This window comes from Chaetura pelagica, unplaced genomic scaffold, assembly GCF_000747805.2.
Source record: "Chaetura pelagica isolate M959 unplaced genomic scaffold, ChaPel_1.0 scaffold90, whole genome shotgun sequence".
Taxonomy (NCBI): domain Eukaryota; kingdom Metazoa; phylum Chordata; class Aves; order Apodiformes; family Apodidae; genus Chaetura; species Chaetura pelagica.
Window position 1 is genome coordinate 5,881,818 of NW_009953496.1, and position 23,003 is coordinate 5,904,820.

At 39.7% G+C, this 23,003-nt stretch overlaps 1 protein-coding gene across 1 annotated transcript in view; it reads left to right on the forward strand.

Annotated features, from left to right (window-relative positions):
* The window catches only part of AKAP7 (A kinase (PRKA) anchor protein 7), a 76,329-nt gene extending 65,229 nt beyond the window's left edge, over window positions 1-11,100 (forward strand). The window contains exon 8 of the mRNA XM_009999125.1: window positions 10,898-11,100. Coding sequence (XP_009997427.1) covers window positions 10,898-11,100 — 203 coding nt within the window. The remainder of the gene's footprint in view (window positions 1-10,897) is intronic.
* Window positions 11,101-23,003: the final 11,903 nt, after the last annotated feature.

Below are 23,003 nucleotides of genomic sequence, written 5' to 3' on the forward strand. Positions count from 1 at the left end.
GGTGATTATTGCTGGTTTAGTAATGTTTCATAGGTAATAATTTGTGCTATTCCTGTAATTTGAGTGATTCTGTTTACATGAGTTTGAACTATCGAATTGACAGAAGGGACTGAGATTTAGAGGAATTTGGGGAATGAGAGAAGTCTGGTATATGCTATGGAAGTTAGCAGGTAGAAAGGGCTAGGAAATTAGCCTGCCTTAACAAAAGGAAAGTGAAATGGAAGCCACAAACCTAGTTTAAAATTTAGTTGTCTTCCATTGATAAATATTTGACTACAGACTAAGTTCTTGGGCCTTAAACAGCTAAAAGTGCACTCTACCAGTGATAGATTTGACACTGCTAAGCTTTTACAGTAGTTGGTGCTTTCAGCATACACAGTTGAACTTCTGTCAGATTCCTGACACTGCCTGTAACTCTCATGAAGCCTAGGAATTGCTATCCTAAATTTGTTTCTAGTAAAAACTCACTCCTGCCATGGATTCCAGTCCCCAAAAATCTCAAAATTCACCATTAACTCCATATTTTATGTTGATTACTTAATTTCTTTGAATATTTGCCAGTCTCAGGTGAACTTCATCAGGCCACTTGCTGAGTTAGTTTCCTGTGGATTAATCCACAGGCACAGGTAAGTCTGTATGACATCCTGTCCCTCAGGCATGTCAACTGCACCACGCAGTTTGGTGTCACCTGCAGAATTGCTGAAGATGCATGAGTGGGACCTAGACAAGCTTCAGAAGTCATCCCATGTGAGAGGGATGACATCTCATGAGGTTCAACAAGGCCAAAGGCCAAAGTCCTGTGTTGGGGCAATCCCTGGTATCAATACAGTTTAGGGGATGAAGGGATTGAGAGCAGCCCTGTGGAGAAGGACATGGGCATAGTGGTGAATGAAAAGCTGGACATGAGCTGGAAATGTGTACTAGCAGCCCAGGAAGCCAACCAAATCCTGGGCTTCATCAGAAGAAATGTGACCAGAAGGTCAAGGGAGGTGATTCTGCCCCTCTACTTGCTTCTGGTGAGACTCACCTGGGGTACTGCATCCAGCTCGGGAGTCCTCAGCACAGGAAAGACATGGACCTATTGGAGCAGGTCTAGAGAAGGGCCACGAAGATGATCAGAGGAGTGGAACACATCCTGTGAAGACAGGCTGAGAGAGTTCAGGTTGTTCAGTTGGGAGAAAACTCTGGAGAGATCCTAATGCAGCCTTTCAATACTTAAAGGGGGCCTATAAGAAAGATGAGGAGAAACTTTTTAGCAGGGCGTGTAGTAATAGGACAAAGGATGATTTTAATCTAAAAGAGGGTATATTTAGACTAGATATAAGGAAGAAGTTTTATAGAGTGAGGGTGGTGAATTCAGGAACAGATTGCCCAGATAGGGTATAGAAGCCCCTCCCTGTAAACATTCAAGGTCAGGTTAGATGGACTAGATGACCTTCAAAGGTGTCTTCCAGCTGAAAGCATTCTATTAATTCATTTGCTCTTGCTAGAGAACTTGTATCCTGGTGCTAAGAGGAAGAATGTCTTATGTCATGGTCTATTATTGTGTTAGTCATTCTGTTTCACATCCCAGCAATAATTTTTAAATAGCATTTTATTCAGTTTTCCACTTTAGCACAAAGCACGAAGATTGAACAAAAATATATTAAGTATCAAGCAGTTTTCCACAGCACTTGCTGTGGCTGAGGAGTATCAGCAAATGAGTGACATTTTTTACTGTCTTAAAAATCCATTACCATCCAGTATAACCTAAGGCAATCAGAAAGATTTTCCTTTCTTCTTTTCTCTCAGCTCCCCTTTTACTTTTTACATACCTGTAATTAATAGAATTTAGGAAGTTTTTCTAGCATAAAATGTTTATTCTTGTAGTTCTACAAAATACAACCTGTGACTAAGGCAATTTCTAGTGATTGAAAACCCTCCTAAAGTCTGGGATTATGCTTCTCTTGCTAAAATAAAGATTGATGGAGCATTAGCATGTTTTGAAACATGGTTGATCCTCTGATTTAATGAAATAGCTGTTACTTTCTGTTGATCCCACCTGTGTGCTCCATTCACACGTTGTGTGTGTTCTCTCTTATAATTAATTGAAACAGTTGGAAGGAGGGCTGGGTATAATGTGGCCCAAATTATGGAGGCATTGCCTGTAATGCCCACTTCAGCACAAGTGAATAACGCTACTAATTCCGTCCCAAATTAAGCACATAATTTTGCTTTGAAAGATTAATTTTGTTCCCTTGGTCCCTTTTTAGCCATTAATCCCTATAGAAAGCATAAAATAAGAAGAGATTACAGGATTAGATTTTGGATAAAAACACATTATGTGCTAAAATGTGTCCAAGTATAAAGCTCCTACATGAGCAGCAGAATAGCCGGGTTGACATGTTGCTGCATCCAAGCAGATACTGTTTGACCTTCAGGGGAACTGTTGCCCTCTTCTTCCTTCTCTTCATCCTTCATGAACTTTTCTTGGCCCTTGTAGCCAAACACAAAGTGGAAGAACTTTTCTATGTGGAAATGAATGGAATTGGAGTGGAGCATGGAATTAATATGGAATTATGGAAGGAACTTTGGAATAAAACACATTGCTATATAGCTGAAATGAAGTAAAAATACCTGCTTTTGATTTCACAAGTAGTTCTTAATGTAGTGAAGAGAAATGCAAAAATTTGCTTTGGCATGAATATCTAACCTTTGTTCCTTTACTCTGAGTTGGAGAACTACTAAGAAAAATATTGCTTTAAAATAAGAGGGGTTGCAGAAACAAAGATAAAACTCCAAACTAGAACTGTTTGAGCTACGAAGATGATTAGGGGAGTGGAACATCTCCCTTATGAGGAAAGGCTGAGGGAGCTGGGTCTCTTTAGCTTGGAGAAAAGGAGACTGAGGGGTGACCTCATCAATGTTTACAAATATGTAAGGGGTGAGTGTCAGGGGGATGGAGTTAGGCTTTTCTCAGTGATGACCAGTGATAGGACAAGGGGTAATGGGTGTAAATTGGAGCATAGGAGGTTCAAGGTGAATATCCGAAAAAATTTTTTTACTGTAAGAGTGACAGAGCACTGGAACAGACTGCCCAGGGAGGTTGTGGAGTCTCCCTCACTGGAGACATTCAAAACCCACCTGGATGAGTTCCTGTGTGATGTACTCTAGGTGACCCTGCTCTGGCAGGGGGGTTGGACTAGATGATCTCTCGAGGTCCCTTCCAGCCCCTAAGATTCTATGATTCTATGATTCTATGATAAAGGAAAAGGATGGGAAAAAAAAGTGTCATTCGTTGGTATTCTTACTCTTTCATTTTTTGTTGTCCTAGATTATAAAGTCTGCTGATTTTTTATTTTCTATTATTTTCAAGATTCAGTGTTCTTCCAAGAGAGTATACTTGGGTTTTTAGAGAGAGATTGAGGTTAAGGAAGATCTTGTCCTGAAGAAGATCTGGAGCAGTAGTTTTGAGTTCAAAGCCAGAGCATTTAAGGGGATATCTAGACTTCTATGAACTAATCTTTCCACATGTCAAAAATAAATTTAATGTTTATGAACCCTTAATAAACTTGTATGTGGGAGAGTAGGGAACATATCACAAAATAAGAGTGAAAATTATATCCAATTCTGGCTTAAAACCCCCCACATTTAAAGTGGAGATCAAGTGAAACCAAAGGGAGGTAAGAAAAAAAAAAAGCAAAATACATTGCTTAGGGCAAAATCTATAATAGATAAAGGAGATTAAGATAGGAAATGTCATGACAAGTACTTCAATAATTTTAATTTTTAAACTTATATTAAAATTGACTTAAGGGTGTTAGGTTAGTTTTCTCAAAGCTATTAAGAAATTTGGCCAGATTCGGTAGGCTTGATCCACAAAGTAAAAGACAGCAACAATATTACTCTCATATTCAAAAATACATAAATCCATGGTTTGCCAAAGAAGCTGACAACAAGATCCTGGGTATCGGGATCAGACCGATCTAACTTGTCAAACATAGGATGTAGTTATGCTGCCAGTTCAAACCTCTGATGCTTTTACCACAAGAGCTGACCCTAACCTTCTTCCATTAGATTTGTCGTCTAATTAAGTATAATTACAAAGATGTTAAAAACACCCTGCAAATTACATTTTTCCACAAAAAATTGCACCTTATTACAGAATCACAGAATATATTACAAATAGATCACAGGAGGTATTACAGTATTTTAGAGACACTGTTGGACATCCTTCTGAATTGCAACTATACTTACATCTTTGGACAAGATTGCATCTTCCTGTTCCAGTTCAAGCAGTATGCAGCTGTGTTTCACAACTCATATTACTGCAATTGAAATAATTAAATGAAAATACAAGTTGATTAAAATTTGACTTTCCATAATTTACAAATACATGAGTTGTTTTTTCTGAGCTCGGGAGGAGCAACACTGCAAGATCTGCTTGCTAGGTTTCACTCTTGACACATAGTTAACATCTCTCTTAGTCCAGAAAAGGTTCTTTGTTTTTTTCTACTTGACAGTAGCATGAAGATGTCTCAGCCAAAGTGGAGTTCCATTGGAAGCTGTATAGTAACAGATGAATCCTAAAGAAATTATATTGAAATTCACAGAGAATATCAGATGGATAGGAAACAATAATGAAAAGCGAATGTATATGAAATTTCTGCATCATTCTTGTGAGTACAGGTTCAGTTTTGGTGGATGACTGCCTTCCAGACCGTTCAGCTATGTCTGTGGTCACTGGTGACCAAGGTTGATGGGGGAGCAACCTACACTGTCTCCCACAGTACAATAGATTCTCAGTGTTATTTCTGGAGAGTCATTGAAGATGAAGGGCTGCTGGTTCTGACCTGTTCTAGAATTCAGCTCTTCCCTGGCAAGCTAGGAAGTCTGGTCTCTTTCTCTCGGGCTCTGAAAGCAGTGGGAGGTTCCCCCTTGACTGCATCCTGTAGGGAGTATGAGCTCTCCCCACTAGCCCTGCCAGCCCTGGTGGCGCCTTGAACTGCTAGCACCAGGCAGTGCAGTGGATGGTGAAGGGGGGTGAATAATTCTGCCTAGATGTTTGCTGTCACAATCCACTTGCATGTTTTGGTTTTCCCATTGTCAGCATGCGCAGTAGATATTCCTTTGGTTATGTAAAAACTTCAGTTTTTTTGAGCCATCTTCTTTCCTTCAGCCATTATGTTATCTTTGTTTCCTGTTACACTAGTCTTCTTATTAATTCATTAACTTTAAGCATTAAACTACATAAAGGAAGTAAAAAAAAAATTCTCTGTCAGAATGCCTCTTTTAATAGGAAATAAACCCAAGATACTTGAGAGCTCCTGGTATGCCAGGAGTCTTTCATCCTTAGGTGCTCATGGAAGGAAGAGTGGGTTTAGCAGAATGCATCTTGTTTCTCTACTTGTAGTTAAAGGTGGTCAGAAATTTTAGATCACTGAGCTTCAGAGGGTTTTATCTGAATTAAAATAAACTTTTCCCACCTTTGCTGAAATTCCAGCTTGGATGGAGTTGTAAGTATTCCTGCTCTCATGAGTGCAACTGGCAAGAGCACCATTTTCCTGGAATAGCTGCAACACCCTTAATTTCCTCTTCCCTAGAAATTGCTATTTTTGTTTGGTTTATTCTGCGGTTGGCCAAACAAAATAAAAGTATCTTTCCGTCAATCTAGAAAGCCATGTATTCTGCATGAAGGACAGACTGGTGTTGCCTGTATTGCCTTGTTAGACAGCCTTGTATTTACAGAACAACGTATGTGAAACTAAAAAAGTTTGTTAGATTTCTAAGAGGAGAGCTAAACTACACATGCTGCTTAACATCAGGTGGGACCATCCACAACACAAATATGATGTTATGAGATTATAATTTCATCCTTCCTCTCAGTGCCTTATTTGTGCCAATTCCTTAAGTGACCACTCCAGAGTCATTGCATAGTAGTCCTTCCTAATTAAAGAGGAAATGTTGAGAGTTGTGAGTTTCCTGTCTTTGCTTATTGTGTTGATTAGATATGGGCACACGTGGTCTTGTTTGTGCCCATTACTTCAAAACCATGATCTTGAATGTGCTGTCTCATTCACCAGCTGTTACAAGGGTGTAAATCATAGTCTGTTGGCTGGTTATAGCTTGTTCTTCAGTTTGGAGTGTGTTCTCACTGTCTTTGCAGGTCAAGGGGTGGGGGGTGGGGGGGTTGTGGGTGTTTCTGTAATACTGTAGTTCTGTTCTGTCTCTAAGACCTATCAGATTTATCTGAAAGCCCTCAGTAAAGAAAATGTCAAACACATTGGTCTGGTGCATAGGACACTGCAGTTCAGTACATTGGTCTGGGAACCTCATCTGGTTCCCATCAAAGTAATTGGGATTGGATTCTGAATTAGACTCTGTAGACAAAATGGTCTAATGTAGCAAGAAGCTATATGTTTCCATAGACTGCAGGCAGGTATGGCAGCCTTGCAGTAGTTTGCATCTTCCTGGGCGTTGTGAATACAAAATAAGTCTTGACTCCTGGGTCTTATCCTGATAACATAGAGATAATGAACCATCTGTTGAAGGTTTCTTAGTCCATCAATTGTTAAGGTAGTTACTGCCTTTCTTCCAGTCCCACTGTACTGTATACCAGCAAAGCTTTTTGTCAATGTTCAGAGAGGTTAACAATTATCTTACAGTGAGGGATTATTACAAGTTGGAGCCACTGAGGAGTCACCATAGAAAGGGAGGCTTGCAGCGGAAGCTTTGAGTGTTCACAGCAGTGACTTGGCTTCCCTCTTGGTGTCAGTGAGATGCACAGTGTTAGCAGAAAAATGAATTTCTCCAGCATTCAGAAGGAATTTTTTAACATTTAATTTTTTTGAAAGATTTTCTGAGTCCCTCATGTTTTTTTTTATTTCTAGATTTCATAAAAGCAGTGTTCAAAAACAGATGAACCAAAGAGTAGACAGAGGCATGTCTGTTACCACAGCCCTCCTCAGGGTGCAAACTGTGACCTCTACTGCCAAAGTATGGACTTCCCAGCTAGTCCTGGTCAGCTATTCAAAATACCAAGCATCTCCTTTACAATTTGCCCTATGTTGGCATCATTTTGTTGTGATGAAGGGTTGTTGGAAGGAAAAACAAAACCAGTGTGTTGAGGCTGTGGAGTAGGGATTACAGAATGTTGTCTTGAAATGTAGCTGGTAAAAGTTAGTAAAATTGGCTTTTCCCATTAAAAGGACCCACTGTTCGTTCCTCTCACAAATAAATGCACTAGTAATATAAATAGGAGGAGGATCTAAATAACTGTCATGCCTCTCTCCAAAGATGAGATATGCACATGGACTCTCATGTGACTGTGAAAATGGTGTACCAGGACCATGAAACTGATTTGTTCCAATCAGTATTTCAAAATCCAGATCCCAGCCTTGTAAACTATGAGAGGGTGTAGGCTGGAAGAGTAAACCTATTCCAGCAGAGAGATATAGCAGTGAATTTAAATCCAAAGTTGAAGTCAGTTGCAGGTATCTGGTTCATGTCCACAATTGCTAGCAGTATGCTATAGGATCACAAAGCCCCTTTTGAATAATTCTCTGCAGTCGAGAGTTCACTTGTGTAAAAAAACGTGGTCATTTCAGGACAACAGGTATGCTTCTGTTTCAGTAATAAAAAGCACTGCCGATCATGGGTGCACTGAGATACATGCACACGGTATGAATTTATTTTCATGTTTTGAAAATTATGACAGAGAACTCTGGGATAAAGAAAATGAAAGGTTTTTTCATTTTCTTTCTGAGCCGCATGGAGGAGAAGGCAGTGGAAGTTTTTTATTCACAGGCACAAAAGTAAAATAGTGGCACAGTCCATACTGAGGCACAGCATAGATGCAAGTATAGCACACGTGGTGCATTTGTTCTCTTTTCAGAACAGAGTTTACAAACAAGCAATTCTGAATTTTTAAACCTCCATTTTAGATTTAAAACATTCATATCTGCAATGGCTTTTTACTGATTTTCTGGTAATTCCAGTAAAGAAAGTCTACATTTGTATTTGCCTGCTGTCAAGGAATTGTATGTGTTTGAGAAACAGGCAGTTGGAGCATGGAGAGAGAGATATAAGCAGGACATGGATGTGTATTAAATATAGATGATCAATACCTGTTATTATTACATGACCTGTTTCTTTTTGTCAACAGTCATGAATAGGAATGATACAATAGTTTAACTGCCTTACCAATGAACCTCAGCATGATACAGGCACTCACACAACTGCTATTTAGGGAGTGTGAGAATACAAACAGAACATGAGTGAATCACATAGCCCCATGTGCCAGTCCACCAAGGTGGCAGGACAGATAAATCCAAGGGCGATCTTCATACAGGGTTGTTCATGCATTTGCCTCTACACATCAGTCTCATTCAATGTATACCTTCTGAGTGGGAATGCAGAGCTTACTTAGGAGCTACTGTAGACTCAATTCCAAACTGTTGGTGAGCCATGAATGCCTCAAAATGTTTAAAGCAAATATTAAAAAAAAAAAAACAACCCCCAAAATATACTTCTGTAGCCTTTTAAAAGGCTTATTTTAAGTAGAATCGTAGAGTAGTTTGGATTGGAAGGTCATCTAGTCTGCCCACCAAGTAGTCTGACTTCATGCTTGAGAAATTGTGTACACAACTGTCTACTGAACTTGAAGTTCTAAATGCATTAGTAGATATATGGATTTTATACATATATCTGTAAATTATAGCTGTTTTGCAGAAAATATTTTTATGGGAAGAGATCTGTCCTTTGTTTAGACTAAAACATCATGCACTACAAGTGGAATTACATTCTAAGTAAATATCACTACTGTTTTGTGGTATCTGGATGCTTCAGTGTCAGATTAGTCATATTTGGCATATTAAGTTCTATAGGGTCCAGTGGCAGAGCACTGTAATTCCCATTGATTTTATTCAGAGATATGTGGACAGATCATTAGAGCTCTGTGAGTAACAATTTCTGTGATTCACAAGCAATTCTGAAAAATGAGTGTGTCATTCCAACCGGAGACCACATTGTTATTTTTTTTCTAGTGAACAAATAGACTGGGACAACCAAAGCATCTTTAATAAAAGGCAAGGAAATTTGTACTCAATGGGCTGCATTCAAAGAAGAATGTGGGATCAATTAATAAAAACTGGGAGGGGATGCTGCTCATATCTGTCTTGGCTCCCCAGATAGATAAGAGCCTGAATTAAGTCCCTCCTCTCAGTTTAGTCAGGATAGACTTAAACCCAGGATTTACAGATAGCAAAGGAACATGGTAACAGCAGGCCACAGAATAGGGAGTATGGTGCTGTTAGAGGAGTTTGGGGAGTAGTTCCTGTACCTTCCTTGGACTTGCATGTTAACTTAAAATGTTTCTTTCTGGAAATGCTAAACCTTTTTACATCTTTCTCCCTTTTTATCTTTTTTTTTTTTTCTTCCTCTTTTTTTTTTTTTTTTAACTATAACTGTTCCCATAGCTGCCTTTTAAAACAATTTTTAGAGTATTTTTCCAGAGTTTTTTCAAAATGTGGTTAAATTATTTACCTGTATCTAGTCTGGTGACTATTCAGCTGGAGAAACTGTTTCTTCCTTCCCCACAGTAACAACCCTATGGAGACCCAGACCTGGAAGAGGTCGACCTCTCCTCCTGTTCCACAGTGGGATGTTAACAGCTAATATAGGAGCTGCCTCTGAAAATGTAGAGTTATGTTTAACTCTCCCCCTCAAATCCCGATGTGATTTATCAGGGCAATCATTCCTGGGTTGTGCAATCCACTAGGAAGACTAATGAAAGTCTTTTAAAACTATAATCTATATGTGCTGCAAACTTGAATAAATTTATGTATGTGAAAAAGAGCAAATTGAGATAATTGCATGGTACAAAGCTTTGTGCTGAGAGCAAACGATAGTATCTCTTTCACCAGATGTGTGTGATTAAGCAGCCTCTTATTACTGGTTGCAGAATGCTAACTCCGGAAAAGGACATTAAAAGTATGGCATTTACATATATATGGAGGGAAAGTTATTTACCTAGAGCAAGAAATCACAGAGTGACATTTTGCAAAGTGGTTAGTGAAAATCAGATGATAAAATCTGTTTTTCCTGGATTGCATTCTTCATAAAGGAAGGATGTTGTAGTAGGCTATATGGTTTATTAGAAAAATTATTCAGGGAAAAGTACAATTTCAAAATACATGTAATGATATGTGAGAATCCTCACTATGTGTACTGTTATTTTGTTGTATATGTTTATTCATATGAACTCTTAACAAAGCAGAGAAGTGCCAGCTTCTTGCTTTTATCAGCAGATACCTAAGAATAGACTGCTGGAACTTGCATTCCTTCAACGTCAGAGCTTTTAGTTAGAAGACAGAAGAGACACAGGGAGGGTTTTTCCAAGTGTCACGCTCTGTTTAGAAAAAAATTCTAAGCTGTGCTTAGAGTATTTTAGTCATTTTTCCCATGAGAAACTCTTGAATTACAAGCAATTAATAAGTAGGTAGAAGATTTTCAGATTTATTAAGCAAAATCACAAAGCAGGGATAGCTAAATTTAAGAATGCAGCTAAAATATAAATTCATCCTGTGCCATGTTCTTCAGCTTTGCCCCAATGGTTGGAGGTTTTTGACTGGAAGAAAAGAAATTTGCACACTCGTCTGAGCTGAGTGGGTGCTCACAGTGTTAGCCAGTGGTTTACTGTGCTGTTACAATAAAGATGAGCTGGGAAGTATTTTTTATCTGATTTACAGCATGCACCTTCGTGCAACACTTTTGATTCAGAGCTTGAGGAGGGGGAAATCACTTTTTGCAATCAGGAAGAAGCAGTTAGTAACTTAAAGTCCAGCTCACTCCTGATGCAATTACGGCTACTCTCTTTCTGTGGCAATGAATTCCTTCTCTTGTCTGTTGTGACGCATAGGTGAAAAACATGCAGCAGAGCCAGATGATGCAGAGCTGGTGAGCCTCAGCAAGAGGCTGGTGGAGAACGCGGTGCTGAAGGCTGTGCAGCAATATTTAGAAGAAACACAAAACAAGACCACACAGACTGATGGAAGCTCCATGAAAACTGAAGAAGGAGCAAGTGGCAGTAAGAACGAGACTGACGATGATAACCACAAGTGAGCACTGTGCAAGAAGCCCTGGAGAAAATGTCTCACCAGGAATAACCACAAAACCACATCCCAGCTCCCTGCTGAAATTTACTAAGTGGTGCTGGGTGACAGGCACTCTGCTTTGTGAGCCTCTTATCAAAAGTTTGTTCAGAATCGAAGGACACTGTCTGCTGGTTTAATATGTGCTTGCACTGCTGAAAAGCTGTTGAACGCTGGGAGGGATGGACAGTGGGGAAAAGACAAGAATTGTGAAGCAGGCACCTCCAGTCTTCACTGGTTCTTGATACCAAGAGTCCTTTCCTTGCTTTTGAAGAGAAACTGAACCATTTTTGTTTGTCTCGTGGGTTGTCGTGAATGGCTGTGGAAGAGGCCTTGCCAGAAGTGGAAGTGATGCCCTCACCCGGGGGCTTGGCACGGCTGCAGGGCTGCTTGCTCCATGGGAGAGCACATGCTGTTTCCTAGTCAACAGCAATCAACCTCAAGCTAAAAATTGCCACTACAGATACTCACCGCAGATACTGTTACACAGTATGTAAAATGGCAGGAGTTTCTCTTCGGTGCAACGCTGTACTGTTCTTTTGGTAGCATTTGTTGATGTAAATTATATTTTTTGACAAAGTACCTTTTTATAAAAAAAATATGGGCAAAAGGCTGAGCAGTTTATACTGTCCAAACCAGATACAATCTCTTTATCTCCATACATTAATGCATCTAAATGACATTAGTTGTTATAAAATGTATTATATTGTTCTTCTCCTCTAGGAAAGAGCCATGAAGCAGACTTAATAAAGGAAGCTTTGCACAGAGAAACACAGGCCCTGTTATCCAGACTGAATCAAATGAAGGAACTGTTATCCAGTCCCGAGATCCGAACAAAAATTAGCAAAGAACTGTTTGAAGACAACTCTAACAGGAAATGGAAAAGTTGTATTGACTGTGCATCTCCGAATGCATGATTGTGAATTGCCCTAATGTGAAATCTCACCTGGTTGTTTAAAGACAAAAAAAAAAAAAATCTCTGAAGAATTTTTTTTTTTTTTCCCTGAAAATATGAATGGTGTAAATGGTTCATGAGGAATCATGATAAAATATTTGGACAGAAAGATTACATACCATAATGATGAAGTACAGCCACTCCTAAGTACTGCTTTTGAAACTGCTTGAATGTGCAGGTATATGTCATGACTCCAACATGGAAAAATACTGGTTTCAACTAAATTTAAGCAAATGCTGTGCCCTCCCTTTATCATAGCAAATAATTTGTCTTACAGATCCCTTCACTAGCAATGATGTACAAATATTTTAAAAATGGATGCTTTGAAATACTTTTAAATGGATATTTGAAAAAATACCTTTTAATTATCTGCCTTTTGGATATGTACTGGCATTTTGGGTTAGCACTGTCTGTTTTTTTATATTTTTTTTTAAACAGCACTTGAATACTTGTATAGAGGCTGACATGTTTCTGCTAATGTTTACACTAATGCAAGAATGTTTTAAATTTCAGAATGAAATTCGGGCTCCACTGATGCCAATGGCAGATTCTCATTGGCTTTAATGGAGTCGGGATGCTGCAATTAAGATTTCTCATGCAAATAATAATATTCCTTGAAAAAATACTTGCCTTTTTACTTTTGTAGAACAGTGGTTTTGTCTTTTGTTTTTGGTGTTTCCTTCATCTCTACCTTCTTCTGCTTGAGGTGGGGTGTCAGTTTGCTCTCATTGTTCTCTCACACACCTGTAAGATTCACTAAAGCTTTGGATGTGCAACAATGCAGGAGTAGGCCAAATATTTGCATTTTTTATAAACATTGTTTAAAATTGCCTCTGATCATAAAAGCTATATAATGTATGTTGTGATTGGTATCAGAATTGTTCTGTTAGAACAGCTGTGTGCATATTCTTCATTGGTCTCAAGCGCTGGTCATTTATCTTGTGTCAGAGCTCATTTTTTCTCATTTGCTATATAACAGTATATTCTGAAATGTGTCTCATAATAAATGCCATGTTCACAGTAAAGTATATCTCTGAAGAATTTTTTTTTTTTTCCCTGAAAATATGAATGGGTGTAAATGGTTCATGAGGAATCATGATAAAATATTTGGACAGAAAGATTACATACCATAATGATGAAGTACAGCCACTCCTAAGTACTGCTTTTGAAACTGCTTGAATGTGCAGGTATATGTCATGACTCCAACATGGAAAAATACTGGTTTCAACTAAATTTAAGCAAATGCTGTGCCCTCCCTTTATCATAGCAAATAATTTGTCTTACAGATCCCTTCACTAGCAATGATGTACAAATATTTTAAAAATGGATGCTTTGAAATACTTTTAAATGGATATTTGAAAAAATACCTTTTAATTATCTGCCTTTTGGATATGTACTGGCATTTTGGGTTAGCACTGTCTGTTTTTTTATATTTTTTTTTAAACAGCACTTGAATACTTGTATAGAGGCTGACATGTTTCTGCTAATGTTTACACTAATGCAAGAATGTTTTAAATTTCAGAATGAAATTCGGGCTCCACTGATGCCAATGGCAGATTCTCATTGGCTTTAATGGAGTCGGGATGCTGCAATTAAGATTTCTCATGCAAATAATAATATTCCTTGAAAAAATACTTGCCTTTTTACTTTTGTAGAACAGTGGTTTTGTCTTTTGTTTTTGGTGTTTCCTTCATCTCTACCTTCTTCTGCTTGAGGTGGGGTGTCAGTTTGCTCTCATTGTTCTCTCACACACCTGTAAGATTCACTAAAGCTTTGGATGTGCAACAATGCAGGAGTAGGCCAAATATTTGCATTTTTTATAAACATTGTTTAAAATTGCCTCTGATCATAAAAGCTATATAATGTATGTTGTGATTGGTATCAGAATTGTTCTGTTAGAACAGCTGTGTGCATATTCTTCATTGGTCTCAAGCGCTGGTCATTTATCTTGTGTCAGAGCTCATTTTTTCTCATTTGCTATATAACAGTATATTCTGAAATGTGTCTCATAATAAATGCCATGTTCACAGTAAAGTATTTTTTCCTTTGCACTCTACAAATGTTTTCACCCATCTCTAAAAGGACTTCAATAAAATGAAGTACTGCAGGTAGCAGCCTTGCCAGAAACAGTGCTTGGAGGAATCACACTGTGAAGTTAACTACAGGTACTGTGCCAGGATACTGATTTTGGGAGCTGAAATCGTGTGAAGAAATCAATGCAGATAAGCTAGAAAACTTTGAAGTATTAATGCAACTTCCTAGAGTTCTATATCCATTCTTCAACATTAAAAAATAGTTTAATGGTGTCAAATTTGCTTTAGAATAATAAACAATAAATCTTAATCTGCAGTCATCCCTGGTGATTAAAAAAACAACCCAGACTTTGACAAGTGAATCTGTACATCTCTGAGCGCAGCTTGCTCCCTTATTCCATAGGCTGAGGAGAAAAGCTTTTCTCCTCCTTCCAAGGACAGAAGTTTCCTTGTCATGGTGAACACTACTGAGTAGTAGCATTCAGAGGTAGCTGTTCATATGCTGTCCAGCAATTTATATCCAATTTGCAGTTAACAACTATATTATCAGCTATGGAAACAGCAAAACAGTTTATGTTCTATCTGTATCTCAAGTTGTCATCTGCCTTTCCTTCTTACAAGTTACTACCATGATTGAGTGCCTTTTTATGTCATTCAGTCATTATTATCAAGTTTCTGGAAAACTTTAGAAATCAATCATCACTGAATTTATGTCAAGACACTTTGATAGGTAACCTGGATGTTAGAGTTTCTGTTCATTCTCAGTTCTCATGGAAGGCATCAAGAATAGCACCTGTGAAAAAAATAAAGTAAAAGGGACTTAATGGCCGGAATGTAGGCAGCTAGTATCATTTGAGATGGCCTAGAGTGGGCCTGGTGTAAGTCTGGCAAATATGACACAAACTGCTGAATCAGGAGCTGTGGCCTAGAGGATACCCCAGAACTTCTAAAAAGACAGTGGGTCAGTATGTTGAAGAAACCAAAACCCATCTTTGATTCTCAGATGTTTTGACTCATGAGAGTCAACACGGCTTTTGTTTCTAGACCATTCATGTGCTTTTAAAAATGGCAACCATAGCCTTTATTTCTTGTTTTGACAAGATACCACTATTAATTTACTCAAAATTGGGTGAAAAAAAAAACCTGCATCTGGATTCATTCTCTTCTGACAACCACCTTCTTGATTTCTCTATTTTTTTATTACTTTTTTCACAGGTAGTCAAGCCCTGCTGCCAAATTAAAGCATGAATTTCTTGTATGAAACTGCAGGATGAATGCTGAGGAATGCAGATACACAGAGACAACCTAGTATAGGCAGGGGTGAAGCTCTGAGCCACACACACCAGAACAAATGTGTTGCCTTCCTCACACATATACCATTTTCTTTTTTTTAATTAAGCGTTTATTTTGGGGAGTATCTTGAGGTAGTGATGCACAGGTTATTCTGGGAAAGTGTTGGCATTTCAAAACAGATGGTGCAAGTTTGTCCATGTTTTGGTTTTAGTTCTGCCTTTTAGCTTGCTCATTCTCAAGACTGTTCTCTACATGTCTGATTGTAGAGATGTCTGTGGCAGGTCTAAAAGCAGTAGCTCAGTTTCCAGGACTAGGCTAGGTGGAAGTCCGTGGACTGCCATGACCCACTGAGAAACTTCCTGATGTCTGTGCTTGGTCTAGGCACAGAGCACAGAAGTTGCAGAAGCTAAGTATCTGAGAAGCCCTTGCCATAAACTGTGCTGTTGCGCTGTGTGTCGGAGGTGTTTAAGAGTTGACAGTAACCAGAGAGATCAGTTAAGTCTTGACCAATGGACAGCAATTGTCTGATGCAGAGAGACTGAAGTCTCTGAGCATGGGTGAGCATGGCATGAGGATGCTCAGTCTGGTAGTTAGATAGTAATGCAGCAGACAAATGTGCATCAAGAACTTTGGGGAAAAAGGAAACTAGTGTTTCTGTGTTGACTGAAGGTGATATAAATCTAAAAAGGACTGGAGCTTAAGGTCAAATTCAGACACTATATACAGATATTGGGACCCACACTATATAATGCCACATATCTACTAATGGTCCTACTGAAGTAGGTACTGAAGCCTGAACTTTGTCCAGTTCTGGGCTCCCCAGTTCAAAGGCAACAGGGAACTACTAGAGAGAGTCCAGCAGAGGGCAACAAAAATGATGGGGAGATTGGAGCATCTGCCTTATGAGGAAAGGCTGAGAGAGCTGGGACTGTTTAGCCTGGAGAAGAGAAGGCTGAGAGGATCTTATTAATACCTTTAAGTATAGGAAGGGTGGGTGCAAGGAGGATGGAGCGAGGCTCTTCAGTAGTTCCTGGTGACAGGACAAGGGGCAACAGGCACTAGCTGGAACATAGGAAGTTCCATTTAAATTTGATAAAAAGATTCTTTACTGTGAGGGTGACAAAGCACTGGAACAGTCTACCCAGGGAAGTTGTGTAGTCTCCTGCTCTGGAGACAGTCAAGACCCACCTGGATGCAGTCCTGAGTAATGTGCTGTAGGCAATCCTGCTTTAGCGGGGGAGTTGGATTAGATGATGTCTAGAGGTCCCTTCGAACTCTGGCAATTCTGTGATTCTGGATGATGCTTCAAGTGGTAAAATACTACCTCATGGAAAGGTTATACAATCTGGAAGTCAGCATTCAAGAGGCTTCATGTTCTATATTTATAGACGTTTCTGATTATAACTGTGCATGCTTTTGCTTGTGCTATTTTAACCTAAAGAACACGTGATTGTGTCATGGATCAAAGACTGTCAGCCATGCTTCATTCTGATGACAAGAATTTTACTGTTTCATTTTTATGTCAGTCTAGACATGACTCATATATTCTTGTTAGAATTCTGATTTTATAAAAGTCTTGAGAGATATTCTACACATTTAGGTAGTCAGCAAGCAGGAAAAACAGATGAGCAAAGCCACTGTGCTCAGTAGAGCTTACAAATTTAATTTTAGTAAAAACACACATTGACTTTTTAAATTCAGTATGTATTGAGAATATGCTCATGAAATGAAGTGTAAACTGAAACTTTTTCACTGCAGATGAAATCTTAGTTGCAGAGCCAGATGCAGCCCTATGGAAGCAAGGAGGGAATCTGGTTGTGTCAGGTGGAGCCTGGTAGCCGAATACCTGAGGGTCGTTTCACTCTTCTTCTAGCCTGGGACTTTGTTTTGCACAATCTTTTTGGAAGCAGTCTTGGATCTGTGAATGCTCTCTGTCTCCTTCCAGCTGCTAATGGCATATTGTCTTGGCCTGAGAAAATGAGGGACTGAATCGCTGCAATAGCTTTCAGCTGTTTCCATCCCTTTGGAGGATGGAGGAAGTTGTCACTGAAATTCCAAAGAGGTTGATGTCTTTGCAGAGAAACGTCTGGTCTCACTCAAGCTGCCAGAGGTCAGAGGTAAACCTGTGTGGCTGTTGGCTGAAGTCTTCATCTAGAGGTGACTCCTCTCTGATGCAGAGGTAGCGGAGGCAGCCAGAAATGACTGAGCAAAAGCAGTTCCTGGAGGATAAACCCTCCCAGAACCAAGATGGAGAGTGGGTTAGCTGACTCATTAGTGGGCATTTGGATAAAGTAAGTGTTGTTTTAGCTTTATGAGAATTGTTCTAAGTCATAATTGTGTAGTAATTTGTGGAAAACTTTTGAAATTTGGTTTCTTTCATAAGTTTCACTTAGTGGTAAGGGGTAATCGCTGAAACTGATGAAGGTTCATTTGCTTTCAAAGAGCTCATTAGTGCTGTATCATAATGTTCTACAGAAATACTTTGCACTTTTTATTTCAGTTAAATAAAATCATTACATTGGCCTGGATTCAGGGGCAAGGAGTCACACCATTGTTATAGGAAAGGAAATTGTTTGAACCTTGGAAATAGGTACATATTAATGCCAACATGTGTTTTACTCTGCTGTTCCTTTGATCAACACAGTTTCTGTGTAAATAACTTCTTAGTGTGCACTCATCTTGTCATTTATATTCTCTTCATGTTAAGTCTTTATAATGAGAGTATTTGTACTGAATGAAAATCAGTCCCAAGAAATGCCTGGGCCGACAGAAAAAACACACTCATAGTGGAGCAATAATTAGCACACAGGAATACAAAAAGTGATATGCCTGCCATTCTTGGATAGCAAAAAGGGCACTCTGGCATTGATAAGCAGATACTTCTCCAGCAAAAAGGCTGGAGTTTCTCTGCTGTGCTCTGATCTCTGCTCCTGCTGCTGTTTACAGGCTTTGTTTCACAGTCCAGTGACTCATGGATGCAAAGTACGTTATTAGCAGATTGGGTCGCAGAACTGTTTCTTGCAAGGGACTCTCCTCATTGCTGAGAAATAAAGCCCTCTTTTGCTCCTGGTGATTAAGGATTAAACCAATCAAAAATGCAGAATTAGGATAGTTAAAAGAAGTTGATTAAGAAATTACACATGAGGATTTCAACATAAGCTTATTTGAAATAGAAGTTTTTCTTTCAGATAAGAAAGGCAGAGATATTTTGAGGTCAGAATTGACTCTAGAGATTCTGGTGGGGATTTTTAGCAATACTACAATCTGAGTTAAAAGGGAAAGCACTGCACTTTCAGAATCCTTATCTTTTATTCTTTTTTTCCTGCAGCCATACAGAGAACTTCAGGCCCTGAAACAGACGAGAAGAAGAAGGAAACACGCTGATATGATTTAACTTCAGTCATAACTCAGACAACCAATATGTAACAGAAAAACAAAGTCAAGAAGAAATGCCAGCAGCTACTGATAAAATTCAACTGTAGCTGCCAGTGTAAAAAAAAAAAAAAAAGATGTAATAAGTCCAAATGTTCAGAAGTAAAAAAGGTGAAATGCAGCAAAACGATAGTGTTTTCTGCATCTCGTCAATCATTTGTTGCACACCTGTGTTTGTCAATCAGTTGTACTGTACAGGCAAATGTCACATTTCCCAGTCACATTTTCCAATCAAATGCATCTGAGAGCGAAGGCTGAACAAGCATTTGTCTGTGAAATATCATTCTGGCAGAGTACTGACATGAAAAGCTACAAGAAGTATTGCAAGATAGGGACTAAGTCAAGGCAAAGTCATGGCAAAACTCAGGGACGTCATCTCTAGAGGAACAGGAAAAAGCAAAGAAACAAAGCATGCATTTGAAGATCCTTTTACAAGTACATTTTATCATTGTATAGGTCTACTGCACTTCTTTGTCTAGAAATCAAAGTGAACTAAGTAGCCAAGTACTTAAATGCACACAGAGATCTACATAAATTAATTGCAAATAATCTTAACTTCTGGGGCAAGCATAGAGTCATAGGATGGTTGGGATTGGAAGGGACCTTAAAGGTCATCTAGTTCAAACCCCCCTGCATGGGCAGGGACACCTCCCACTAGACCAGGTTGCTCAGGGCCCCATCCAACCTGGCCTTGAACACTTCTGGGGATGGGGTATCCACACTTTCCCTGGGCAAGCTGTTCCAGTGTCTCACCAACCTCAGGGAAGAATTTCCTCCTAATGTCTAGCCAGCCAGCAGAACAGAGTGGGAAACAAACGGATCACTGAGTGCTTGTGGAAGGCTGACTGTGATGACTGCAGCATCAGGTTGCTGGCTGCATTACTTTGTGCTTGTGAAGTACAGGATATTGAAATAGAAGTCATGGGTAAGAGGAAGTGAAATGTCTATTCTTTGCATGGGTAACATCAGCAAACCTATTTAGGTCAATTACCAAAAGAAGGGTCCACTGCAAAACAAGGCAGAATCATCAAGCAAATATGGTAACTCGATAAATTAAAACCTGCTCTACCATTATGCTCTAAAATGAGCTGGATCTCTGCATCAGGGTGGATTTTCTTGTTTGTGGAACGATTGCTAACAAGGGAATATATGAAGAATGGCTTAATAAATACCCTAAGACGGTGAAGGTAAGGAAGACACTTCAAAAGTGAAGGTGCAAAAAGCATGAAGCAGATTATTTTTTTAGTACATCCAGATGTTTTTAACTTCACCCTTGCTGGCAAAACTTCAAGTGTAGGACAGGTCTCCAGCATGTATAGTGGCATTGCACTCAAACCATAAGAAATATGTTCATCAAGGAAACGCGTAACTGAAACTGCTGTTAGTGGTAGGTGTAGTTGGCATATAGAAATAGAGCCCTTGCTCATCAAGCTAACATTTATTGTAAATTACATGGCGTTTTTGTTATATATGTATTTTGTAATTTTTCGTGTAGACATAGTATTTTTTTTCAAAATATAGGAAAGACTGAAATACAGAGGACACACACTTGATTTGTACCTTAAAATAAGCTTATAGGAAAAGGCAATGAAGTTACGCAGTTTTTGAGAGACTGAAAATTAATTAGTTATATACTCATGCACTTCTTGCATTTTCAGTATATGAGGTTTTCTTACTTTCAAAATAACAGACTAAACACGTTACTGCACATCACTGGATTTAGTGAATCACCCAAAAGATATGCATGAAGAAGCCTTGGGTCAATTTGAGTCATTTTGTCTTGTTGCTATCCTGTAGGTTCAGACTACTGGAAGACCACTTTAATCTGTGGTTACTGCAGAGCTGCTCCTTCATAATTACTTTTCAAGCTTCTGGGTATTTTTTTGCTAGTGTAGCATTTCTGGACCATTAATGTGAATTAATAATTTATATACAGAAATAATTTACACCTGGGAGTCTGATGGAGTAACAGAGGCCGGAGGCCATTGGATCTTAGGGAAGAAGGATCTTCTATGTAGTCAGTGAAGTCACCAGGGCCATGAAGTGAGACTAAAAGAGAGTGTATGGAGAGTCTCCTGTCCTTGTGGAGAAGAGCAATGTGTTCCACCATGCTGGGTGAACAACCTACCCCACCAGCATGGGAATACCTTAGCTGGGAAGGTGAACACAAGTAGGTCCTAGCTCAAAACTTTTTATGGCCTCTCTTTTGGGTTGGTTTGCTTGGCTATCTTTACCCAGGCACAAAGAGACAGGACATGCATAACTCAAAAGCATCAATTGATCATTTATTACATAACACATATTAGAAAACGGGATTTGACAAACTACTAAGCTAAACATTACCATGTTCCCCACCCAAGAATCTCTCCACTGGCCAGATGGACATTGGACAGGAGGAAAGGGGTCTACCTCCACAGGACTGGGGACTGGAGCCTCCCCAGTCATGAGCTGTGGCTCACCACCCTGCTGTACCATGCTGGTGCACCAGCCCAGTGATTGCCAGCACAGGGGTTTTGCACTGCTGTCCTCCTGCCATGATGTCTTGCATCTTTCTCAGCAGCCTCAATCAGTTGCTCGGAAGGGCTGTGTCAGAGCAGGACCAGGCAGAGCAGGCTCCAGGGCAGGTGAGAAGCTAGCCCCTGGCTGGAGGGAGGCTCATAGCAGGGACTGGCCTGGCTTTGCCCAGAACCAAAAGTCACAGAAAGGAAAGAGGAGCTAAGGCATGGTTGTAGGTGGCCTGTAGCGGATAGGAGAGCCAAATCCTGGCTGGACATCTATGTTGTTCCTCCCTGGCAGAGCAGAGGCAAGCACTGGTGGGGAGGAAGGCCAGCCATGCCTTGGCGTATGTTGGTCCAGGAGCTTGGCAGGCAGGGGCAGTGCCAGTGTGTGGGTCACAGCATGCTCTGTGCCACCTCAGCTGGCCCTGCCTGTACCATGTCACCCCCATAGCCACTGGCAACAGAGGCACGTCTGCAGTTGTCATGTGAGTTTTTGCCCACAACATCAGACATTTCCATCCAAACACTACATTAGCTTATGCATGAGTGGATTAATGTTACTATTAATATTCCAGACTCAAACTGTTCCTTACAAGAATTAGAAAAGGAGGTTTCAGAAAAGTGTTACCTAACATTTGTTAATCATTATTCTTGGAAAAAATCTCACAGCACTTGGCTCCAACAAAGTGTTTGGCATTTTCTTACTCTCTCCTGTTCTCACACTAGAAAATCCAAAGATTAGCCATGGCAGGCCATGAAAGATTATTCACAGAGGCACAGGAGGCATATGGCTGAAATTAAATGGAAGCCTAGGGAGATGGGCACTAAGCACACAGATAAAATAACCGTAGTGCAGTGTCTTCTTTCTCTGGTTTGCCTGGGAGTCATCTTGCAGTGCTCCTCTGGTGAGGGCTATGCCACATGGAAATGCTCATTTTCAGCTGTTTTGTGTAATTCACCCTTCACTATCCATGTTATTTAGATTTGTAGGTTCTTATAAGACAAGCATGAGTTCAACGGAGACCTGGAACAGTCTGGTATGGACATTATGCATCAGCTGAGTTACACTCCCACAATATAAAATAAACTTAGTATGCTATCAACACCCTGGAAATCATACAAATAATTAAGCAGCTTTCAAAATAAACCATTTCTTAAACCAGAGAGAGAAGCTTACCAGTGGGTTAGCTGCTATCCAGATGTTGTATTAACTGCACGAGCAGGCACGTGAGGTTATGCAGAGAGCACAGACCAAGGAAACTCAGCTGGTGGCTATGGCTGGGACACCTGCATGGGCCTAGGCTCACATAATCACTTGCATTCCCTCCCCCTTCCACTGCAGCTGCAGAAACCTGTGTCACATACATTACCTGTATGACAGGAAGGGGCTGCCCATACTTGTGAGCACCATGAGATGCTTTACTGGGAAGAAAAGCTCAGAGGGGCAGAATACACAGGAGCTAAGCAAACCTGGGCTAGGAGACATCCAAGGTAGATTTCAAATTAGAGTAACCTGCAGGAGGATCTTTCATTACCCAGACTTCTGTACTGAGAGAACAGATGGAGAAGTAGAACCACAAACCTGAACCAGTAAGTATTTTTTAGGCAGTTGTTTATAGACTGGGCTGCTGGCATGATGTGTAAAGTAGCCCTGTTTTATATC